This window comes from Callorhinus ursinus, unplaced genomic scaffold (assembly GCF_003265705.2).
Source record: "Callorhinus ursinus isolate GAN/ISIS: 27379988/994484 unplaced genomic scaffold, GSC_fseal_2.0 scaffold8, whole genome shotgun sequence".
In the NCBI taxonomy this organism is placed as follows: domain Eukaryota; kingdom Metazoa; phylum Chordata; class Mammalia; order Carnivora; family Otariidae; genus Callorhinus; species Callorhinus ursinus.
In genome coordinates, this window is record NW_027397070.1 from 1,130,486 (window position 1) to 1,154,375 (window position 23,890).

Here is a 23,890-nt window from a genome sequence, read left to right on the forward strand (position 1 = left end):
TAAGTAAGATTGTGAACAGATTAACTGAGGTGACAGAAGTTCTCAATGAGCCCAGAAGCATGGGTTTTCTCTCACTACATTGGATTTAGCTCCTTTGCTGCCAAATATCCAACCTGTCAACAGCAGACACAACACTGAGCTTTCAATATGCAATCACCTCTCAAGGAGACCCACCAGCCACTGGTTGTCAAATTGATTACACTGGACCACTTCCACTCTGGAGGTAGCAGAAATCTTTTCTTATCAGAGTTAATACATACTCTGGGCATGATCTACCTTCCCTCCACCCTGCCACACATAGCAGCATGGACTGAGGGCTCAGAGTGGCTGGTTGATTATCATGATGATTATAGGATTTCACATCCCTTTGCATCAACAAATTCACTTAATAGCAAGGAGGTGTGACAATGGACATGTGACCGTTGGGGATACTGACATTCCTACAGTATTATCAACAAACCACACTGGAATGATCACTTAAAGGTGAGGTAAAGCCCCAGTTAAGGACAGTGCTCTGAGATCTTGCAGAGCTATTCCTTATGATGCTATGTTCCTATTAGATAAAATGCATGGGTCTGGGAGCCAAGGGGTAGAAGTAGGACTATCTCCCCACCAACTCTTACTTTCAATGACTCGCTTGGATGTTGACACTTCCTGTTCTCACACTGTTCTGGACTAGAGGACCTGTTTCCCTTTGAAGGGAAAGGAAAGGGGGAATACTGCTACCAGGGAAACACAGAGAAGTTTTCACCTCACCTAAAATTACATATACCACTTGGTCATTTGGAGGTCCTCATGCCAGAAGACCAGAAGGCCAAGAAAGGAATTACTACACTGGCAAGGGCAATCAATTTTGATTATCATGAGGATATAGGGTGGTTGCTACCCAATGGGAGCTGGGAAAAATATGGCTAAATCTCAGGGGATTCACTGGGATGACTTATAGTGCTTTCATGACAGTGATTACTATAAATAAACAATTGTAGCAACTATGACCTGAGAAGGGAAGAATAATGAGGGGCTTAGACCCTTCAGGGATAAAGATCTTGGTTATCTCATTGAGATAGGAATTAGACCATAGATGTATTAGCCAAATTTGGAAGGATTAAGAATGAGTGTTATAGAAGGTAGATTGAGAGAGATAATAAATACGAATTACAGCCACGAAATCAACTATTGCAATTACAATTTGTCTCATTGATCCTTCTGTTAATCTTTTTTTTAAAGAACCAGTGATCCAAGTGGATTTGACATAGAGTATACGTGGATCTCAACAGTTGTACAGCAACTGTTGCTGTACAGATGCTGTTGGTGTTCTACTCACATCCCCTTGACAGTCACCTCTACACACTGAAAAACCCAGCAACTCTGAGTACTATTTTCTGGCCATGGGAACACATGTGGCCAGTGTGCAGGGCTAGCCAGATGTGCTGGAGAGTTAATGTCCCCACAGCAGCCCTCACTCAGTGATGGACAATGAGTCTACGGATGAATTCTCCAGGTCCTTCATGCCTCACTTGGAATAACTCCAAAGGGTGTGCTATGCTGTCTTCCAGAGTTACTAGCTAGATTAAGCTCCAACTGACAATAGTAATATTTGGCTTGTTGACAACATCCTGTATTGGCTTCCTTCCCTTCCCTGATTCACTTCCTACCAACGTTTCCTGGAATGACCTGCAAATAAACTGCTTATACACAAATCCTTGAATTGGAGCTGACTTTCAGGGATCCAAAACCAAAATACAAAAATTCAAATTAGGGGACAGGGATGGAGATGACCTAGAAGAAATACTTCCATTGCTATCAAATTGGGTTTGGGGACACAAGAGATTTTCACAACCTCATTCAGGGCTGGTCCCAACTGTCACGACTCCCTGCACATTTCTCTGAGTGAAGAGACTCAGCCACCTACCTCTGTGTCACAGAGAACCCATGCTCCTCAGATACTGCCTCCTCTGTGACAGGACCCCATTTATACTCCGGCTTGGGGACTCCAGGTCTGGAATTACATGAGTATCTCTGTCACTCCCTTTGAAAAAGGGATCATAGTTTAGCCTTTTAAATGTTCTTTGTTCACAACATTTCCTCAAGATGAAATTAGAGCGAGGAGGACAAGTCTTTATGCGAGTTGTGTGAGGTGACTGACTCAGTACTGTGAGAACTCCTACAATCATTGTTGTGGAGTTTCCTGGTGCGTCACAAACAGGGACTTATTCTTTAAAAATACATGGAAAATAGGAGCACACTCAGACATGACATGTTCTGCTTCTGAATCTAGTCAGTGATCTTTTCAGTTGCAGAAATCAATCTTTTTCTCATTCTTTCTGTGAATAAACTGTAGAAATATAAAAAATTGAATACATTCATATAACAGGGGTATTCATATCACTCATATCTAATTGTTCATATTTATCATACTTATTCTGTCATTTTTGTTTTTGAAGAAAAGAAAGAAAAATTACAGAGTTTGCCATTGTTGCCAAGGAAACCCTGCCACTTTTGCCCGCCACCCCAGGTCCCACTCTCCTCTCCAAGATTGGGGCATATCAGAAATAAATTTGCCGGCTCCCTTCTCCTTTATTTTCATCCCAGAAATAGAAGAACTCAGGAATCATTTTACATTTTCACTTGAAATCATATAACCAAAGGCCTATTTTCTGAAAGGGAGACCAAAAAAAGTATTAGGCTAACTTTCTTCAGTGAGATAAAATCAGCCACCCACCTGTCAGATCATTTCCGGCTCTGAAGCAGAAGTGCCGCGGGGCACAGGGGAGAACCCAGATCAGAGCGCGAGACTCTTCTTCACCCCACAGGGGAGAGCAGTCAGCATGCCGCTTGTCAGCCTGCTGTGGGCAGTCGTGGTGTCCACCTGTCTTGGTAAGGAAGGTGTAGGTCTTCCTGTGTAGTGTTACCTAACGGGGCTGGGAAGGACAGAGTCCTAGCGCAGGAACTGCATCATCTCAGAGCCTAGCTATGGAGAGGCAGAAAGCTGATATGTGCTGCCTGGGGTTTGGATCAAGAGGAAAGGTGGTTGGAGGATGGGATCAGCTTGTGAGTCTGCCTGCCTTATCTGCCTGGTGTGTGATACCCTCTCTTTCCCACAGGATCCAGCACAGCCCAGACGGTCACTCAGACTCAACCAGATATGTCTGTGCGGGAGACAGAGACTGTGACCTTGCACTGCACGTATGACACCAGCGACAGTAATTATTATTTGTCCTGGTACAAACAGCCTCCCAGCGGGGAGATGATTCTCATTATTCGCCAAGAAGCTTATAAGCAAGAGAATGCAACAAAGGATCGCTTCTCTGTGAACTTCCAGAAAGCAAAAAAATCCTTCAGTCTCAGGATCTCAGATTCTCGGCTGGAGGATGCTGCGATGTATTTCTGTGCTCTCAATGGAGGCACAGTGACATAAGCAGCAGGGAGAGGCTTACAGAAACCTCAGACCTCAAGTGTAGGTGCAGAGGTCGGGGGGGGGGAGGGGAATGGGATGGCTAGGGTACAAGGAATATAGAAAATCATTGACTTCTCTTGAAATAAAAGCTCCTTCTTTCTGAATAGAAGAAACACAAAGAGATGGATGTCTGTAAACTATAATCCTTAAAATAACAGTAATAATAATAATATGGGTAGTGCTTTCCAGTTTTACGAAGTATCTTCATACATTCCGTCACATGTAACCTTCATCACTTTGTATGGTATATTTGACAGAACAGACTTCCTAAGCATGTTCTCTGTCCAGCAAATCTTTATAATTTGCCTGGGAGCTCATACCTCCAAAATTCTTAATCTTTTCCATTTTGCTAGTTGGTGCGTGTTCTTTTAATTGCCCTTCCATGTCCAAAACTGGATGTCTGTGAACAAGGTACCCATTCTAGAACACGAAGGGTGGAGGCGCCTGGGTGGTTCAGTCGGTTAAGCATCTGCCTTTGGAGTCCAGGGATTGAGCCCCACATCGGGGTCCCTGCTCAGTGGGGAGTCTGCTTCTCCCTCTGCCCCGAACCCTGCTTGTGCTCCTTCTCTCCCTCTTTCAAGTAAATAAATAAAATTTTTAAAAAGAGAGACAGAGAACACGAAGGGTGTGACAGTTGAAGGCATAACCAGGGAAGGGATCCACTTGTCTTACCATGGACCTAAAAGACGACATAGACCCATAGTACCCAGGTCAGATGACCTTAGAGGATGATAGAATGGCCTATTAAAGGCTCAGTTAAGAAGCCAGCTCAACAGCATCACCCTTAGCAGTTGGAATGCTATATTCCTGGAAGAGATAATATTCTTTAAACCGGTGACTGATACACGGTTCTGTGGCACCTACCTAAAATACACAAACTTAGAAATGAAGAAATGGAAGTAGACTAGACTCTTCTACTATCACACCCTGTAACTCATTTCCAAAATTTGTGTTTCACTTTCCCACAGCCCTAGGCTCTGCTGGATTAGAGTTCCCAGGACCCAGGGGAAGAAGTCTTCCACCAGAGGATTCAGCATGGGTTCCACTGAACATGCAGCTGTGGCTGCTGCTGAGGCCACTTTGAACTCCTTGTGCCAATGCTCCAGCAGGCAAAGAAAGGAGGAGTAATTGACTCTGATTATCATGAAGCATTGGGTTGTTATTACCCAGTGAGGGCAAGGAGGGATATGCCTGGAATCTAAGTGTTTTGCAGTGGGTATTTCATGCCAATAAAAACAGCAGGTGGCAGTTACGGCCTGAAAAGGACAGAGTGATCAAAAACTGAGACCCCTCCACAATGAAGGTCTGGCTCACCCTATCAGGCCAGCAATCTAGGTCCACTAAAGTGCTATCCAAAGGCAGGAAAATCTCGAGAATGTGGTGGAAGAAGGAAGAGACTTTCAATTATAGCCTTGGTACCAGTTAAAGAAGTGGGTCTTGAAGGTCATGTCGTGCAAACCCCCTGTATTAAATGTTTTAGATGGATTTCAGCCATCCACGACCTTAAAGATTCAGTGACACAGTGAAAATAATACAGGGCAAGCACCCAACCGAATAGTGCAAAGAGAGCTTCGTAACAAAGATCTCATGTGCTTTGTGGTCACGTCCAAATGCCCAGCTCTGATTTTATCAATAAGTATGTAGATAATTCTTGGGATACTCAGACTCATCTCAAGTTGATAACACCCAACACGACACATGCACTGTGTATTTTTTTACTTCCTACCCCAGAGCCTTCTCTGACTCCTCAGGAGCTCACTCAGGCCACGGGCAAGCACAACCTGGAAATATAGGAGAATTATCACTCCTGCTGGCAAGGCCCCCAGCCAGTCAGAGAGAGGACCTAGGCAGGCCTAGCTTCCTGCCTTCCAGCAGACAGTCCCCAAGAGGCATCCTGAATGCTTCCCAGGAGAACCTGGCGAAACCAAGCCCCAGTCTCATGCTACCAATTTTCTCACTCCTGCCACCTCGGATTTCTTCCTAAGTAAATTACCATCACCCAAGTCTTTGCTTTAGGCTCTATTTTGGGGGAAGACAGAATTAACATATTCTTTGAAAATTTAATAGAGAAAGAACAGAAGAGAGTTCAAAGCGAATTTTCCTGGGCTGATTGCTAATAACAGCAGGTAGGTACTTGAGTGATTAATTAGAAACATAGAAGATGTCACCTTATTTTTTCAAAAGATGGTGAAACAGATCATATTCATGAAACTCCAGTCTCTGCAGATGTGTGGTCATGTCTTTTCATTGCATGAAAACTTTACATACCAAATCCAAACTCTCGTATCATTATCCCTTTCCCTGTGTCTGCTCACCCTCTACTATTTAAACCTCATTCTTACTTCTTCCCCAAATACAGCTCTACTCCAGACCACCTATCGTCCTTACTGACCCATAAACATTTCAAGCTTTTGAATTCCTTGAATTTTTTGAATTTCTTTTTAAGTTCTCTTCATTAGTGTAAACAGAGTTCTGAAATTTATATAAACAGATTACTTCCAGAACAGATTTCTTGACTAAACGAACCAAGTTCTTTCTGTGTAGAGAGAAGTAAATCATAGAAATTGCCTCAGTTATTATTATTTTGGCCTAAAGAGGGCACTGCTTGCATTCGTTCACAGCAGTTTTTTGCAAAAACCTGTCTCGTGTTCCAGCATCTAAGTACCTCACACATACCAAAAAGCTGGAACAAACCCTTCTTTATCTAAAGAGTCTAAGTCAGATTTCCACATCCTGGAATCAAATCCTCCCTGGGCTTACGAAGGCCAAAGCATAAAGAAGCTTCTAGAAGCTACATTTATGACCTGGTGGCTTCAGATGGGATGTGCGCTGGGAGAATTTATGTCATCAGGAACCCAGAGGACCCAGAAGTTTCCAAGAACTAGTCTCTGTCTTTCATAGAAGAGACTCAAAGAACAAATGAATTTTTGTAATCCACTCTTCAACGTCTTCTTTTTAAGAAAATTAACCATCAAATAAAAAAAAAAGTCCTTCTTAAAACAGATCATCCAAGAAGGAAAAAATTTTAGTATTTATTATAATTACTTGCATAGTATTTTAGATTCATAGGTATAGTATGGAAATCATCTACAATAAATCTGGTGCCTTGGTTTTTGTTGTGGTGAAAAAGGGCTTTGGAGCACAAGGGATGATTAGCAGCCTCCTCCTGTATTAGTCCCAGCTCCACGGCTCCCTGCACATCTAGACTGCCCACTTGAGAGACTCAGCCACCTGCTTCTGTGCTGAAGGAAGCCCATGGTCCCCAGACGGCACCCAAGTGCGCTGGAACTCATCCCTGCATTGGGACCACCACTTGGGAGCTAGTAAACTGTCCCCATCATCATCTCTGACAAAATAAAATTGTAAATGAATATAATGAATACACATAAAAATATAAATATTTTTACAAGTTTATTTGTAAACTTGTAAAATTATTTATACAATATTATAAAAATATTTTTACAAGTTTTTTGTTCATTGTATTTTTAAATAAGTAAGTGAAGTCATGGGAACACTAAACATGAGATGTTGGAGGTGATTGGGCCTGAGACCCTCAGTGTTCTTCAGTCAAGACCCACCAAGCAAGAGGGAGTGTCTTGACATCTGGAGCAGCTTCTCCCACTTGGGCCATTAATTGTTGATGTGCCTTAGTTTCTGCCTCTGTAAAAGTTACCCCATGACAACATGGGAGTAGGCGTGTGATGTCCCCATACTTTTCTCTTAGCTCTTACTTTAACTAGCTGACTCTCACAGAATCTCATTAGCTAACTCTTGTGAGAAATCAATGACAGTAGTTACCAAATACTGTTGATATCCCAAGGGAGCACAGGAGACCTTCTCAGACTGCCCCAGATGGGGCATTGCTTTTTGTTTTTTAACCTCTTCTTCTATTCTCTTTGCCTTTCCTTTCTGTTTAATATGCTATAGTCTGGCTTTGCTCACCACCTTCTATAGATTTCCTAAATGACCCAACCTAATAATTGTTCTTACTTCAAACAAACAAAAACCCCAAAAGCAAAAACAAGGATCATTAGGACATAAAATCTATTTAAAAAAATAAAAAAGAGGAGAGAGGAAAAGGCAGCTTTCTGCCCTGCTCCATATTTGCCCACTGGAAAGTTCTTGCTTATGCATTATCTTGTTCAATCCTCAGAGTTCAATAGCCAGATCAGCTGTGGCAGCTAGGGACTGATCGGATGATGGATAGAAGATACTAAAATTCTTATTGGTGGGGACCAGAGGAATAGGCAAAGATCTAAAACACAGCAAGAGATGCCCTCTGGCTTGGGATCCCCAAATATCATTATGTGCACAGAAAATGGGGGCAAGAGGCAGAAAACATTCCCTCCTGAGAGCCTCATTTGTGAATTCGTAGCTTCAATGGGACTGACATGGAGAGAAAAGACAGTCCATCATCTAGAGTTTTCTGAAAAGACTGAAGAGAAGAAGTTAAAAATTATAAAATAATCACATTTTTACCAATGTTGTGGGATCCTGACCAGAAAATGGTAGGCATGGTTGAAATTTAATCACTAAACAGGAAGAAGAACGGGGCCATCTACAATAATTCACCAGACTGTACTTTAAGAAGTTTTCTGGGGGCACCTGGGTAGCTCAGTCAGTTAAGTGTTTGCCTTCGGCTCAGATCATAATCCCAGAGTCCTGGGATTGAGCCCCGCATTGGGCTCCCTGCTCACTGGGGAGTCTGCTTCTCCCTCTCCCTTTGCCCACCCCCCACCCATGCTCTCTCTCGCAAATAAATAAATAAAACCTTTTTTTAAAAAAAAGTTTTCTGAAGTTAAGAGTGGCGTCTGTGGCCAAACAGTAGGCATACTGTTTACCACATTTCCTGAGTGGAAATAATAAACAGGTTGGGGGAGTTAAAGCTACCATTCCCTAGACAGCAAGACAGCTTTTGCCTTCTCTTTTTTCTCCCTTCTTTTATGCAGAGGAAAAGTTTACATAAAGCTGGACCATAGAGATGGCCTTTTCTAAGACTGGATTATAAAAACTCAATAGGAAGTAAAAATTAATGCAAATGAAGGACTCCTTGCATTGTGAGTTTTCATTTTTGCTCAATTGCCTCCTCATAGGAGAATGCATGCGTGAGGAAAAATGACATGGCAGTGAAACACTGTCAGGTGTGCAACACAGAGTGTTGCCAAATAAGTCGTATACCAACTATTCTGATTCTTCATTCACACAAGCCATGGACACGGAAGTCCTTACAGGAGCATTTGCCACCGGTATTGCAGAGTTGTGGAGCTCCTTGACACCGCCTAAGTGAGGTATTCATTTTTTTAAGACTTATTCATTTATTTATTTTACAGAGAGAGAGAGAGAGAGAGAGAGAGAGAGAGGGGGTGGGGGGGGGGGGAATGCAGAGGGGAGGGGCGGAGAGAGAGGGAGAGAGAATCCCAAGCAGATTCCCCGCTGAACATGGAGGCCAACATGGGGCTCGATCCCAGGACCTTGAGATCATGACCTGAAACCAATAGTCAGCTGCTCAACTGACTGAGCCACTCAGGAGCCCCTAAGCCAGGTATTCTTAAAAAAGAAGAAGAAGAAGTCTTCAAGCAAATAACAGTGCAGTTAGGTATCAAAGTCCTGGTTCCAATTTTCACTAGACCATCTGAGCATTGCTGTTGTCTTTATCACTATTTGGAAGTTTGGAGGAATAACTAAAATACAGGACTGGTCAAAGAATAATATAACCAAGACCTGAGTTATGGCATCCCAGAGACCATTATGATATTGGGTTCAAGACTTTAAAAAAGAAAAGAGAAAGAGAAAGCAAGCTGACAGAGAAAGCTGAAGTCATTACATGAGCTTTGCCTGTCTTTTCCCCAACCACTCCATCCTCCTCTCCTAGATTAAGTCATCACAACAACAATTTAGCAGCTCCTTCTCTTCTTGATTTTTATCTCAGAATAAATTACAATTCGGACCTCTCTTTTCATGTGGCCCTATAACCGAACTTTTATTCTCTGAAGCAAAAGACAAACAACATTGATAAACTTTAAGCCAGACATAATCAACAGCACACCTGACACACCATTTCCTGTGGTGGAGCAGTGATGTCAGCGAACACAGTTGATACTCAAGATTCAGATCAGAACAGGAGCCTTTTTCAGGAGAGAGCTGCCGGCATGGCTTGCCCCGGTTTGCTGTGGGCACTTGTGGTTTTCACCTATCTCGGTAAGGAAGGCACACCTTTTTGCTTTTACTATTATCCAAGAGGACTGGAAATTAGGGATAAAGATTAGGAACACAGGCATCTTACTTCCTCATTGGTTCTGGCTATTGGGGGCAAAGAAGCTGATGGATATTGCCTGAAGTTTGATCAAGAAAAGGAAAGGTGGTTTGAGGATGGGATCAGCTTGTGAGTCTGCCTGCCTTATCTGCTCGGTATGAGATACCCTCTCCTCTTTCCCACAGGATCCAGCACAGCCCAGACGGTCACTCAGACTCAACCAGACACGTCTGTGCAGGAGACAGAGACTGGGACGCTGCACTGCACGTATGACACCAGCAACAGTGATTATTATTTGTTCTGGTATAAACAGCCTCCCAGTGGGGAGATGATCCTTATTATTCGCCAAGAAGCTTATAAGCAAGAGAATGCAACAAAGGATCGCTTCTCTGTGAACTTTCAGAAAGCAAAAAAATCCTTCAGTCTCAGGATCTCAGATTCTCGGCTGGAGGATGCTGCGATGTATTTCTGTGCTCTCATTGTAGGCACAGTGACATGAGCAGCAGGGAGAGGCTTACAGAAACCTCAGACCTCAGTGTAGGTGCGGAAGGGTAGGGGTGCGGGCGAAGGGGGAGTGGTTGCGGTACCAAGAACATAGAGAAGAAATCATTGACTTCTCTGGAGAAAAAAATACTGTTCTGTAGGACTGAAGGAAACACATAAAGGATGTCTATAAGCCGTAGTTCTCAAAATAGTAATGGAGATAATGAATGTACACAATGTGTTATGGGTTCATAGAGTACCCTCACATGCATTTGCTTCATTTAACCCTGATGGCCCCATGTGTCCTACAGCAGAGGTCAGACATTCTATCCAGTGACTCTCGTAGCTAGAACCACAGCTACATTCTAGAATCGTGCCTTAACCTTTTCGCAGTGTATGTTACTCGTTTTGCTATCCTAATTTCTCCACCCTCCACCTCCCAGCCTAGGCTATCTGATTTTTTTGCATGTGTAACAAGTTCTTTCTTTCTAATTACAAAACTGCAAAAAACTACAGCATGTCTATCTTATTATTTCCCAACTGCTCTATCAACCATTCTCCCTGACTTGAGCCTAATTTCACCCTTTATTTCTTAAATGTCTTTAATGCACCCCTGGTCCTACCTGAGAAAATGAGGAAAGAGAACAAACAACTGTCAAATAGAATTTCGCATGCTGCTAACACTCATCAGCAAATGCTTAAAAAAAGGAAAAAAAAAAGGTTAACTTCTGGTAATGGTATCACTGCTTCTGATGAGGCAACATGGGAGGAAGTGGACCATTTGGAAGAACCAAATCCAAAATCACCAGAGTCACCACCCCACTTGCCCTGAGACGTGGCGGATATCTGGACCTGAAGAGGAGTCCATCTTCCTTATGCTAAAGAAAAACAAAAAAACAGTTGGATGGAAAAAGTAATGCCAGCATTTCTTTTTACATCCATAATTCCCTCAATACATAACTTTTGCTGTTGAGACCACTTGCAGAGTATTTAATTACATCTGCCCACCTTGAGTGAATGGGAGAGAGCTGGATGAGATCCTCCATGGCTGAAATAGTCAGTCTGCTGAGTGGATTCTGGAGCTGAGGATGGAGGTGTATTTAGAAGGAGCAGTGGAAGTTACTAGAGTTGGGAGAGCAAGGGGAGCCAAAGCCAGATTGCTAAATAACAACTAGCACCAAGCATTCACAGGAACACCTTGTCACCTCTTGGTTATCAGTACTAGCATGAGGGACTCAGTACCCAGACTGAAACCAGAGCCAGGGCTGATGACATGCAGAGGACCTTTGGGATTTCTTGTGCCTTCTCCACAGTCTTCTTCAAGAGCTTCTCTACTGGCTGCCTTAGGCCAGGGCCCCATAACTCAGGGCCCCACTCATAGTCCCGTTGAACACCTTGAAGTTGTCTGGAACACCCCCCTTTAGTTCCATATGCTGGAGCACGAGGGCAAGTCACACCTCCCATGTTCCCCAACTTCCATCCACTCTGACCACTCATTCTAATCACACTCCTTCCGGCCTCAACTCCCAGAATACCACAACCCAGCCCCGGCTCACATGCCAGGTTCTCACCCGTCTGAAACTCAGTGAGAGTATCATGTCTCACACAAGTCAGGTAACTCTGGGCCATTCAAGCTTTACCCTCTTCTATATCCCTCAGGTCCAAGTAGTCACCAAAACTTACAGATTCAGGCTAGTTGTCAAGTTTTACATCAAAGTTCTTCTTTCTTTTTTTTTTAAGATTTTATTTATTTATTTGAGAGAGAGAGACAGATAGCGACAGAGATAGTGAGAGAGAGCACAAACAGGGTGTGGGGCAAAGGGGATGTGGGACTCAATCCCAGGACCCCAGGATCATGACCTGAGCTGAAGGCAGACACTTAACCGACTGAGCCACCCAGGCATCCCAAAGTTTGTTTCTTCCTTCCATCCTTGCTGCTAGTGCCTTCACAGAGCTCCTCTTGGTTGAATCAATTAATAGTCATCTAGCTAGTCTCTCTGTCTTCAGGTGTGGTCCCCTTCACACACTGCTTCACATAGCCACCAAGGTGACCTTCCTGCAATAGGAATCACATCATGTCCATTCCCTGTCCAATGAAAGCCCCATTTCCCACAGAAGAAGCCTGTGATCAGTCAGCATGTAAGTGCCATCAAAGCAGAGACCACCCCTATATCCCCAGCACCTACCATGCCTGACAAGGTACATGGTTAAGAACTATTGGGGTGCCTGCCTGGCTAAGTTGGTAGAGCATGCAACCCTTGATCTTGGGGTAAGTCCAAGCCCCAAGTTGGGTGTAGAAATTACTTAAAAATAAAATCTTAAAAAAAATACTATCCACTGAAGGGCTTCATTAGTCCCCAGCTTAGCCATCAGCCTCGTTTGTTGCCATGCCCCCATCCTCTCCCTCTGCATGCTCTCCTCACATCAGCCCCAGCGATTGCTTCTTGCCTCCATGCTTTTATAGACACCGGTCCCTTAGCATGGAATGCCCTTCCCCACTCGGCCACTTCACTATGGTTCAAGACGTTCTGAATTGTTGCCACCTTCTCGACGCCCTTGTCCCAGTCTTGCCCAGGTAGCACTGACCCTTTCCTCTTTTTTACCTTAGAGTTTCAACACTAAGTCTATTTCTAATGTGGCAAACCTAATACTTTATGCGACTTATATGTATTCTTTACTGTGCTCCCACTGAAGTGCAAGCTTTAGCTATCCAAGACCGAGTTTTATTCATTTCCATAGCAACAGTAACTACCACATTCCTTAATTCAAAGATATTATTTTTTTAAGTTTTTTTGAATGAAGTTAATTAATTGATGGCATTTTCCTCATTTCCTCTTTAAACAGGACAAAATAAAAGTTGATTCTGGGCTAACTCAGAGGAAACAGAGGCTACATGGTATACAGAAAATTACGATTATTAGTAACAGCAATATTACTACCAATGTTGAATAGTAGTTGACAATAGTATACTGATAATAATTATAGTTGTGGTAGCTAATACTTACTGCATACATATATGTGTTCTACATTCTGATAGGTGCAAAATATGAGTTACTTCACTTAGCAAAATAAAAGGTCTTTCAACAAAACTATGCTATAGGTATCACTGATAACCTTATTTTGTATGAAGAAATTAAACTTCAAAGAGGCTAACTTGCCTAGAATCACACACTGTATGTATGGCTCATAAACCCTCTGCCTCCCCAGAGAATGGCAAATGCTACAGCCTCTCAGTCTTACTAATCTGATAGATACATAGATAGATGATGAGAAAGAAAGAAATGTACCATAATAGTGCTATAATGTGCCTACACTTGTAACCTGCTCTCACTTTTTCTAGGTTGTAATTGCATATTACCTGATTTCATTTATCTTTGTTAGTGAAGTTAAAAGTCAAATTAACAGTATTACCATGGTTGTGTTTTCACATAAAGAATTTGTGCCTTAATACTAGTTTGTAATTATTTGGCTTGGGAATTTTCAATATTTTAAACTTCTCCAGTGTATTTTTTAATAGGATTTTAAAACACAGTTTTTGGCACAGGTGTTAATAAGTGTTCCAAGTGCCATGTTGTGTCATTCAATGAAGAATGTAGTTAAAAAAACTTTTTTAACCTTCCCAAATTATCCTAGGAAAACCCTTTTTTTAATAACTTTTTGAACTCTTTTTCATATGACTGGGAGTTGCTGTGAACACTTTTGAAGTTTTTCGTATGACTGAATGTTGCTTTTCTAACTTCCAGAGGCTGCCACACTCCTGGTTCATGGCTGTTTTCTGTCTTCAAAACCAATAGTCATGTCATTTTGACCTCTGCTACCACCACATCTCCTTCTCTGTCTTGATGCTCCTGCTTCCCTTTTACAAAGACCCTTGAGTACATTGGGCTCACCCAGGAGTTCCAGGATAATCTTCCTATCTCAATATCCTTAATTCAAACATTAAAAATCTTTTCTTTGTGTTTCATTAGCTTGCGTCAGCTTTCTCTCACCTAGTAGACTATTTGTTATAGTATGATATTGTATATATTGTGTTTGATGTAGGAAAGATGTTAGGGTTCAAAGCCAATGATCAAGAAAGAATTCTTGAGATGTCTTTGATGCAAAAAGGTGGTTTTATTAAAGCACAGGTCAGGACCTGTGGGCAGACAGAGCTGCACTGGGGTCAGGAAGAGTGGCCCATGATATACTCCCAAGTTGGAAGGGGGTTAGGGATAGTGTAAGCCTCCAAGATATTTTGGAAACAAGGTTCCCAGGATCCTGAGGGGGTAACTTTTATTAGGAAAAGTTATTTATTACTGTTTAGTAAAAACTCAGTCATGAGACCCTTCAGATGTATATCAGTGGGTCATATGCTTGGGGGATGACTGCCAACAATGTATTGGGGGGGTGGTAGAGGCAAAGAAAGTTTCCAAAGGAATTTTTATATGTTAAAGTAGATTTACAGGATCCTGGGGGGTTGAAATAATGTTAAGCTAAGACTGCCTTTTGCCCTCAGCAAAGTATTAACATTGAGGCAGCTGAGTTCCTAGAGGAATGTCACTCTGTTTGTTTCAAGGATGTGTCAATGGGCTGTAAGTAGTAAGGAAATTTAATAATTTTTCTTTTGCCTTCATTTCCCACATCAGTGTTTCCTTCCAGGCAGGGATGATATTAAAAACTTTTAGCCTAATATCTAGTAACCTGTTTGGATTTGGTATGAATATCGGAAAGGACACAGGTTGGGAAGAGACAGTCATAGTGTTAGAACAGAGTCCTGGTGGGGACCCCTTACTCTGCCAGGCATTTACTTTTTGAATTAAAAAGTCCTTCCTGTCGTTGACTCCTCAGCCACCAGCCCCCATCCTTAGGTGCTTTCCCAAAGTCGCCTCATTAACGTAACCAAGGACACCTCTATCCTTTTCACCAAATGAAATTCCAAGAGTTTTAGGTGCTATGTGCCAAAAAATGGGGACAAAGACCAAATATGTATTTCTTATTATAAATCACAAATATAACATGTGCCTATATTAATCTTAGTCTTTGCTTAAGAACTTGGCCATAAAACCGTGGAAAGAGCCAAGATGCCCATCGACAGATGAATGGATAAAGAAGAGGTGGTATATATACACAATGGAATATTATGCAGCATAAAAAGGAATGAGATCTTGCCATTTGCAACAACATGGATGGAACTGGAGGGTGTTATGCTGAGTGAAATAAGTCAATCAGAAAGACATATATCATATGACCTCACTGATGTGAGAAATTCTTAATCTCAGGAAACAAACTGAGTGTTGCTGGAGTGGTGGGGGGTGGGAGGGATGGGGTGGCTGGGTGATAGACATTGGGTAGGGTATGTGCTATGGTGAGCGCTGTGAATTGTGCAAGACTGTTGAATCACAGATCTGTACTTCTGAAACAAATAATGCAACATATGTTAAGAAAAAAGAAAAAGAAGAAGATAGCAGGAGGGGAAAAATGAAGGGGAGTAAGTCGGATGGGGAAACGAACCATGAGAGACGATGGACTCTGAAAAACAAACTGAGGGTTCTAGAGGGGAGGAGGGTAGGGGCATTCGTTAGTCCGGTGATGGGTATTAAGGAGGGCACATTCTGCGTGGAGCACTGGGTGTTATGCACAAACAATGAATCATGGAACACTACATCAAAAACTAATGATGTAATATATGGTGATTAACATAACAATAAAAAATTAAAAAAAAATAACTTGGCCATAGTAGAACCTTTAGGTATGGAGACTGCATTAGTTAATCCCAGTGGATATTTTGCTTCTTACTAATGTGCTTTGCTACCACTTGTAGCTGGCATTGGTGGTAAATGAAAACCGGCAGCGTGGAGCTTTAACGCACTCTCCTCTAAACTTGGGCTCTTGTTCTTAGGTCTACACCTCTCTTTGGCCACTTTATTCTCTGCAACACCAGGAATCAGTCATTTTAAACAGAAGTTTCAATATCTTGGCTGGAGGAACACTTTCTGCTTCATGGAGAGGCTAAAGCAGATAACCTTAGATACTGTAGAGTCAGTATCTCAGAATGACAGCTTGATCATTTCTTGCATAGAACATCTGCAAATTGAGAAGGATGAGTGTTGTCAGATCTAAAAGTCCCTTCTTCTGCCTTATTTCATTCCGATTCACATTTAAGGAGAAACATTCAAGAAGTTGCCTGAATTTCCGTGATATTTTCCACCAGTCTGTAGAAGATACAAATTTAAGGAACAGCTAATGGATTACATATGCATATCTGATGTGGGAAACAAAGGCAGAAGAGAAATTATTAAATTTCCTTACTACCTACAGCCCACTGACAAGTCCTTGAAACAGGCCGAGTGACATTCCTCTAGGGCCTCAGCTGCCTCAATGTTAAAACTTTGTTAAGGGCAAACGACTAACCTAGCCCAACCCCTCCCCACCCCAGGATCTTGTAAGTCTACTTTAACCTATAAAAATTCCTTTAGAAATTTCCTTTATCTCTAAACCCTCCAAGATACAGGTTGGCAGTCATCCCCCAAGCATATGGCCCACCGATACACATCTGAAGGGTCTCATGACTAAGGTTTTATTAGATGGTAATAAATGACCTTTTCCTAACAATAGCTGGTCCCCTCAAGGTCCTGGAAGCCTTGCTTCCAAAATTCCTTAAAGACCTACCCTATCCCTAACCCCCTCCCAACTTGAAAGTATATAATGGGATACTCCTCATGACCACGGTGCTGCTCTTTCTGCCCACAGGTCCTGTCCCCGCGCTTTAATAAAATCATCTTTTTGCACCAAAGACGTCTCAAGAATTCTATCTTGGCCGTCAGCTTCGAACCCTAACATCTTTCCTATATCAGTATCCATTGACAGTAATTTTGCGTGCCATCAAAGCTTGTTCCTGTTTGTAGGCCAACCAGCACATTAGATTAATGGCAGTCAAACTTTGGGAAACTACGCGACCACACATTTTTAAGATAACTTCTAAAATATTTTATCATTACTTTAAATGTTTAAATAGCCATGGAAGTTATAAATTTCCCTGTATTATAAATATGACATTTTCAAATAAAATTATATAATAACTTTTAAATAGATGCCATGAAATCTTAATACTGAAGTGATTTGCTACCCATAAACATCCAATTAAAATTTTTGAACAAACTCTTCATTAACAATTGAAAATTTTATATTGCTCCTTTCTTTCCTCAAAATCATATTTCCAACTTCTGCAGATTGAATACAACATATTTTTCATTAAAAGTCTTTTATTGACTCAAAATTTCTGCAACAAAAACATGTATGAGATTGAAATTTTTTTAAATTTAATGCTCTAGGCGTAGATGATAGCATTAGACCAAAATGCTCTAATTGCTCTTTTTTTTTTCTGGGTTGAATTGTAAATATAATGATTAATAATGCACATTTGATGAAAACTACTTAAATATACTACAATTTTAAAAAGATTTTGAACATAAAAGACAAAAACTTCTTTGGAAATGCATTTCTTAATAAAATGACAGGGATCTAGAATTATTTGATTGAAGGAGGTTTCCCCTACACGCACAAAAAGAAGTACTCCTTTCCTTAATGCCCCCAAGCTTCTCAAACTGCAGAACAGCGTTGCAAAGAGAGATTCCTTCTTGTGTAAAGTTGGAGAAGCACAGTTGTGAAATAAGAGCCGCAGTCAAGTTCTTAGGTGGATCGTTTTTAGGAAAGCATACATAGAGAAGTTGAGGGTCTAGAAGTTGATTCCCTTAAGATACATCTCTCTTCCTTAGTTTGAAGATCACTACCTGAGACTGCTCTCAATATCACTGACTCATTCTCAGTAAGCCCTTGTTTAGTAATGAGGTTTGAGGAAAATCCACAGGAAATTTGAAGGAAAGAGTCTTAAGTTTCAATAAACCTGATAAATTTCCTAAAATATGTTTGACATTTCTGGATTGGAAGAATAGCTACTGATGAGTCAGAAAACAATGGAGACTGAGCTCTTGCATAACGCAGATCATTCTGTACACTGACACTGTTTGATATGATTTCAAATCCACGTATTCATTACTTAAATGAAGTGGTTTTACTCTACTAGTTTATGACAAACTCATGACAGGTCATGATCTCAGGGTCCTGGGATCCAGCTCCACATTGGGCTCCCTGCTCAGTGGGGAGTCTGCTTCTCCCTCTCCCTCTGCCTGCTCATGCCCTCTCTCTCTCTCTCAAATAAATAATAAATCTTTAAAAACATATATATAATTACCAAGAGTTTGTGAGGAGTCTCTAAGAGTGTTCAGTCTGGGCAAGAGGACTCTGCTGTTCTAAAGAGGTCTCTGAAATTCCTGGGCAATTAGCTTCTGCCAAGGTAAAGACTCATTTACCAGCAGTGGGGAAAGCCATACAGTGGCCCCAGGAAGAATATCTTGTCCTTCAACACCAACTCCATCATTCCCTAGCAACATGCTCTAGCAACAGGGAACTTTTACTTTGGGGCTTGCAGCTGGACATCGGCTCCTGGCTGGCTAAACCATGACTCCCAAGTACCAACTCCTATAAAGGTACACTTAACTAAATAAGGACTTTATTCCTTTCATCTCCCCTTGCCTGGAACAATAGTGTGATTAATCAATCATTGGTTTGGAGTATATTATTTATTGGCTTATTAAGAAATATTTTCCCGCACACTATTGGCTTGTGAAATTCCCACAGCAGACCTGTATGAAATACATTGCTGGCAAAGGCAAATCAGTCTCTGAGCATAATTTGCCTCCTCAAAACAAAACACACATGTATCTTTATCTTGGGAAAAGCAGTTTTAAATGCCATGGTCATTTATTAATAACACTGTGAAAGAGGAAGTTGTCCCCTCTTGGGTGGGAAAAATGATAATTGCTAGATCTCTTTTTCTCTATCATGAAAGAACATTTTCCAGTAAGAACTTACCTGACACTCTTGGGGAATGGAACTTTGTTGTCACAGCGTATTTACCTAACAATGCATAACTGAGAAAGGCTCATATGGTTTATACTCCTGTGTATTGGAGGTTAACCCACAGAAATAGAAGAGGTGTTATGAGTTCATAGCCTGGAAGAAAAATTAACCTCAAATTGTTGTATCAACTCTACCAATACTTTATTTTGCTGTCTGTACATTTATATCTTTTTTCTTGTAAGCACTCATGGAATCAGCTATTTTTATTATTGATGTTTTCTCACCAAGAACTTTAATAAACCTTGGACACAGACTCACTCTTTATTTTTTAGCACATTTAAGACCATTCTGGTTCTGGGGCGCCTGGGTGACTCAGTCATTAAGCGTCTGCCTTCGGCTCAGGTCATGTTCCCAGGGTCCTGGAATCGAATCCTGCATCAGGCTCCCTGCTCCGTGGGAAGCCTGCTTTTCTCTCTTCCAGTCCCCCTGCTTGTGTCCCTGCTCTCACTATCTCTGTCAAATAAATAAATAAAATCTTTAAAAAAAAAAGACCATTCTGGTTCTGAATCAGATAATTACTTCCTAATACCTAAACTATAAAGTCTCCGTTCCATATACATCTATGTTGGATGGGAAGGTAGCTGGCCTTTTTTTTTTTATTTATTTAACTTGATATCCTGACATTTAAAGATTTCTTTGTCAGAGGAAATCTAATGGACCAAAGGTCTTGAAACATTCCTAATTATTTTTCAATAGTCTGAATTTAGCAATGAAGGTCAACAAAAGTAGATGATTCATTTATAGTAAGAGTGTCAAATCCCACAGACACTATATATACCTTTCTCCACAACCACATGGCACATTCTGACTTTGAACACTAGCTTCACAAAAGCAGAATCTGCAGACATGGAAATTTTGCAAGAAGAACACTCAAAATCATATCTTCCTTAAAGGGTTTCAGAATTCTAAGCCAGAGTTACTCCTGGAGATGAAGAAAGTCTATCAAATGTCAGCATGAAGTCCTCTCATACTTGAAATGACCTCACTAATGTTATCCTGATATCCTGAATACAAAACTCAGGTTTTGTATTTGTATTTTGACTCAGCTAGGACATGCTAGGAGTACACTAGTCATTAAATAATTCAAAAATATGATTTCTCCAAAATTCTCCAGGTTTTTCTCCCACCTTCCTAGCCATCCCTACTTTCTTATTCCTTTGAAGGCTCTACATTCTCTACCAATCTCTTGAAGTGTGGGGTTCTTAATCCCACTACTAAAGGGGAGCAAAATATGCCACCTCATATTTGCCTTTCTCCTATTTATCTGTCTTTTATCAATTTAATGATTAGGCCAGCCAAAGAATCTGGAAGGGAAAATGTTCTGCCCCTACACTACACACAGATTCTAAGCCATCTCATGAACTCCTAAACCCCAAACACATATTGGCTGGTCTATACTGACAAATTGGTGTGTGTAGCCAAGACCCTTCTCAATACAGACCCACCTAGATGCTTCAACCTCAACAGGCCCAAAATTGAGCTCATCATCCCACCAGTATAGGTCTGCCTCCTCCAGAGTCCTCATTGCAGTGAAGGAAATCATCATTCCCTCCAAGGTATTTTCTTCACTATAGCCAGTTATCGTATAAACACGCAAATGTGATTATTTCACTCCTGCTAAAAGTTAGCCAGTGACTGCCCATTTCCCACAGGACAAAATCTAAAATCATCACCAAGGCTCACAAACCTTCTTTGCTCTGGGTTTCCTTCTCTGGCCTCATCTCCCACCTCTCAGCTTCCCCCACATTGGACTGTGTGTTTCATATCTCCTGTTTGCCCTTCTGGGTCCTCTCTCCATTCTTCTGCACCCTGCTCTGCACCCCAGCTGGCTGACCTGTAGGGACTGCATCAGTGGGCTCTCCTGACTGCTGTTCTTTAGTTGGTTTAGGCCCAAGGGGAGCACCTGCAGAGAGAAGGGGGAAGGGGAGCATAAGATCAGGATATCTAGTCCCCCAGCATCTTCCCTGTGAGATTGATGTGGGCTGACATTGACCCTCTATCATAAGGTCAGCTCTTTAAGACCATCAGGCCAAACAGCCTCTCTAGCTCCAGATTCCAGTAATCACTCTCTTGGTTCCATTTAAGGCCTGGACTATCCTCATTCCAGACTACAGCACTATCCGTTATATGTTTTCTTATACCCTGCTTATACTTTTATAACTAGTGTCTCGTGAAACTCCCCTCACATTTTGCAGTTTTTGTGTGTATGAGTTTCCTGCTAGAACGCTGACTGAAGCTGTCTGCTTTCAGATCCAAAAATGTGCCTATTTTGACTTAAATATTACTTCTCGGGAAGGTCCTTTCTAGCCCCCTGATTCAGGTATAACCTCCTGCTGAACCTCCTGCGGCTCCCTGTACTTCTGCCGTCACACATCCTCCAGGCTTAGTGGCAATCACTGAGTATGGTCATGTCACCTTCTCTAGGAGGCTGCACATTCCACAAATTGGGGATGGAATCTATCTTGCTCATTGTAATCACCTAAGAGCTCCCTTGGCATCTGGAAGACTCTCAATAATGATTTGTTAAATTCTTAAATGGTTGGATGAATTCATGATGAGTCCACTTTTATTAAAAGACAAGATTGCATCAGAAAATGATAAAGCAAAATTTGTTGGAGATATAAGAATAACTTGGCAATATGCTAAGTATAGGATATTTTAACATTTATTTCTCAGAGAGAGAAAGAGAAAGAGGGAGATGAAAAATAACCTTTATATATATATATATATATATATATATATATATATATATATATATGGAACATTTACCAAAACATGAGCATGTATTATGACCCAAAGAAGCAATAGGAAAGATTCATAAAAGCTACATCCTCTGAACACAATGCAATAAAGCTAGAAATTAATAATTAAAAGATAGTCAATAAATGACTGGGAAGGGAATTAACTACTTATGGTATTACAAAAAATTTCCAGTTCAAAGAACTAGAAGTTAAAGCTGTAGGTCATTAAAAATTAACACTAATGATAACACTACATATAAAAATCTATGGATTTGTTCAAAGCAAAACCCATAAGAAAATCTGCAGCCTTGAATACATTTATTAATAAACAAAGAATGGAACCAAATCTTCAATTCAAGAAATTGGAAAAAGATAATAAGCAAAATAAGCAAAAATGAAGAAGGGAAAAGTCTAATAATAAAAGTAGGAATTAATTGAAAAGTAAAACAAAAATTAGAATTTATTAAGCCAAGAGTTCTAGAAAATCTGTTAAGAAAAAAGAGAGAAAACACAAGTACACATTAAGAATGAGAAAGGTGATAGAACACTATCTCAGGAAGGAATTTTTAAAATCATCAGTACTTTGTGTAAATAGATCTTGATGAAATGGATAATTTTTAGAAAATATAACTTTTTCATTTGAACTTCTTTCTAAAAATTTATATTATTTTATAGTTCCAAAGTCTGCATTGAATCATAAGGAAAAAATCCTGAATTCTCTCTCTTCTATGTTCATCACACACTCAGCACACAATTACTGCACATATAATTCGTCCCGCCAAGTTGAAAGGAACATTCTCCTTTATTGAAGTCTTTCTTGCCCTTCACCCATCCTGCCAACTCCCAACCACCATCTGTACCACAGTCACCCCCTTCTTTTAGAAATATCTTTTCATTATATCACTTCCCTATTCAAAATCTCATAATAGTTCCTATTTTTTTACACAAACATAAGCCCCTTTGACTAGCTTTCAGCGACCTCCATCATCCCGCTCCTCATTTTACCAACCCACCCTCATTCCCACTTCCCAGTCTCTGTTTTCTATGTTAGTCAGACCAGTCTTGTCACTTTCTCACAAACTCATCCTCCTCACCCCTACCTCCTTACATTCCCTGCAATGCCCACCTTTCTCTCTGTCAAACATTAGGTATTCTTCCAGTCTCAACTCCTCCAAAATGGCTGCACCAAGTTCTACAGCCTTCTATAAACTCTCTTTTCTTTCTGAATTTATATAGAGTCTATATTCCCACGCCCCCCCAAAAAAATTCATCCCTTTCACTTTTAACTTTTGTTCTATGCATGTTATTTTAATCTTCCTAACTTACAACTCCATTAAGACCAGGACTAGATCTTGTGAAATTATTTAATACTCCCATCCCATCATTTATCACATTACCTAACCCTTGGTGGGTGCTTGGTCTATATCCTTGACTATAATGTGTTTTATTTCTTCTAATGTCTTTATTTTTTCCTCAAGTGCCCTCCTCAAGAAGAAAATCAGTATTGAATGGTTCTATCAGTTATAGAGAGTTCATGCAGGAAAAAGAATTTCAGTGGGAACTTGCCTGAGACAGTAGAGGATTGAGTTTAGGATTTTTAAAAGATAGAGGAAGTATATGTATGAAGCTGTCCCGCATCTACTGCTGTGAGGGTGAAAAATCACTGCCCCCCAAATCCTAAACAGAAGCCTGTTACACAAAAAAGCACCAGACGAGGCATTAGCTCAGTAGTTAGACAATTGGGCTGGAATCCCACTCCATCACCACACCAGCTGCATGATCTTAAGCTTAACATTTATCCCCTGTAATTCCGGCTTTCCTCTTCTGTAAAATATAGATGTTCTGAGGAGTAAATGAGATTGTTCATTCACTTAGCACAGTACTTGGAGTATAGTGCAGCTCAGTATACATTAGTTATTATTATTATCGTATGTTGTCTTTTTTCCACAACTTGTGAAAGAGGTATTTGAGGACTTAAAGAGCCTGTGATGGTGTTCT

At 41.0% G+C, this 23,890-nt stretch overlaps 3 gene segments (V, D, J or C); all 3 read left to right on the top strand.

The window, feature by feature from the left end:
- The window catches only part of LOC112822597 (T cell receptor alpha chain constant-like), a 387,302-nt gene that overhangs the window by 122,823 nt on the left and 240,589 nt on the right, over window positions 1-23,890 (top strand).
- Window positions 2,753-3,418, top strand: LOC141373209 (T cell receptor alpha variable 38-1-like). The segment is given in 2 exon segments: window positions 2,753-2,877; window positions 3,105-3,418. Coding segments are annotated over 2 exon segments (363 nt in total).
- Window positions 9,552-10,224, top strand: LOC141373222 (T cell receptor alpha variable 38-2/delta variable 8-like). The segment is given in 2 exon segments: window positions 9,552-9,655; window positions 9,896-10,224. Coding segments are annotated over 2 exon segments (363 nt in total).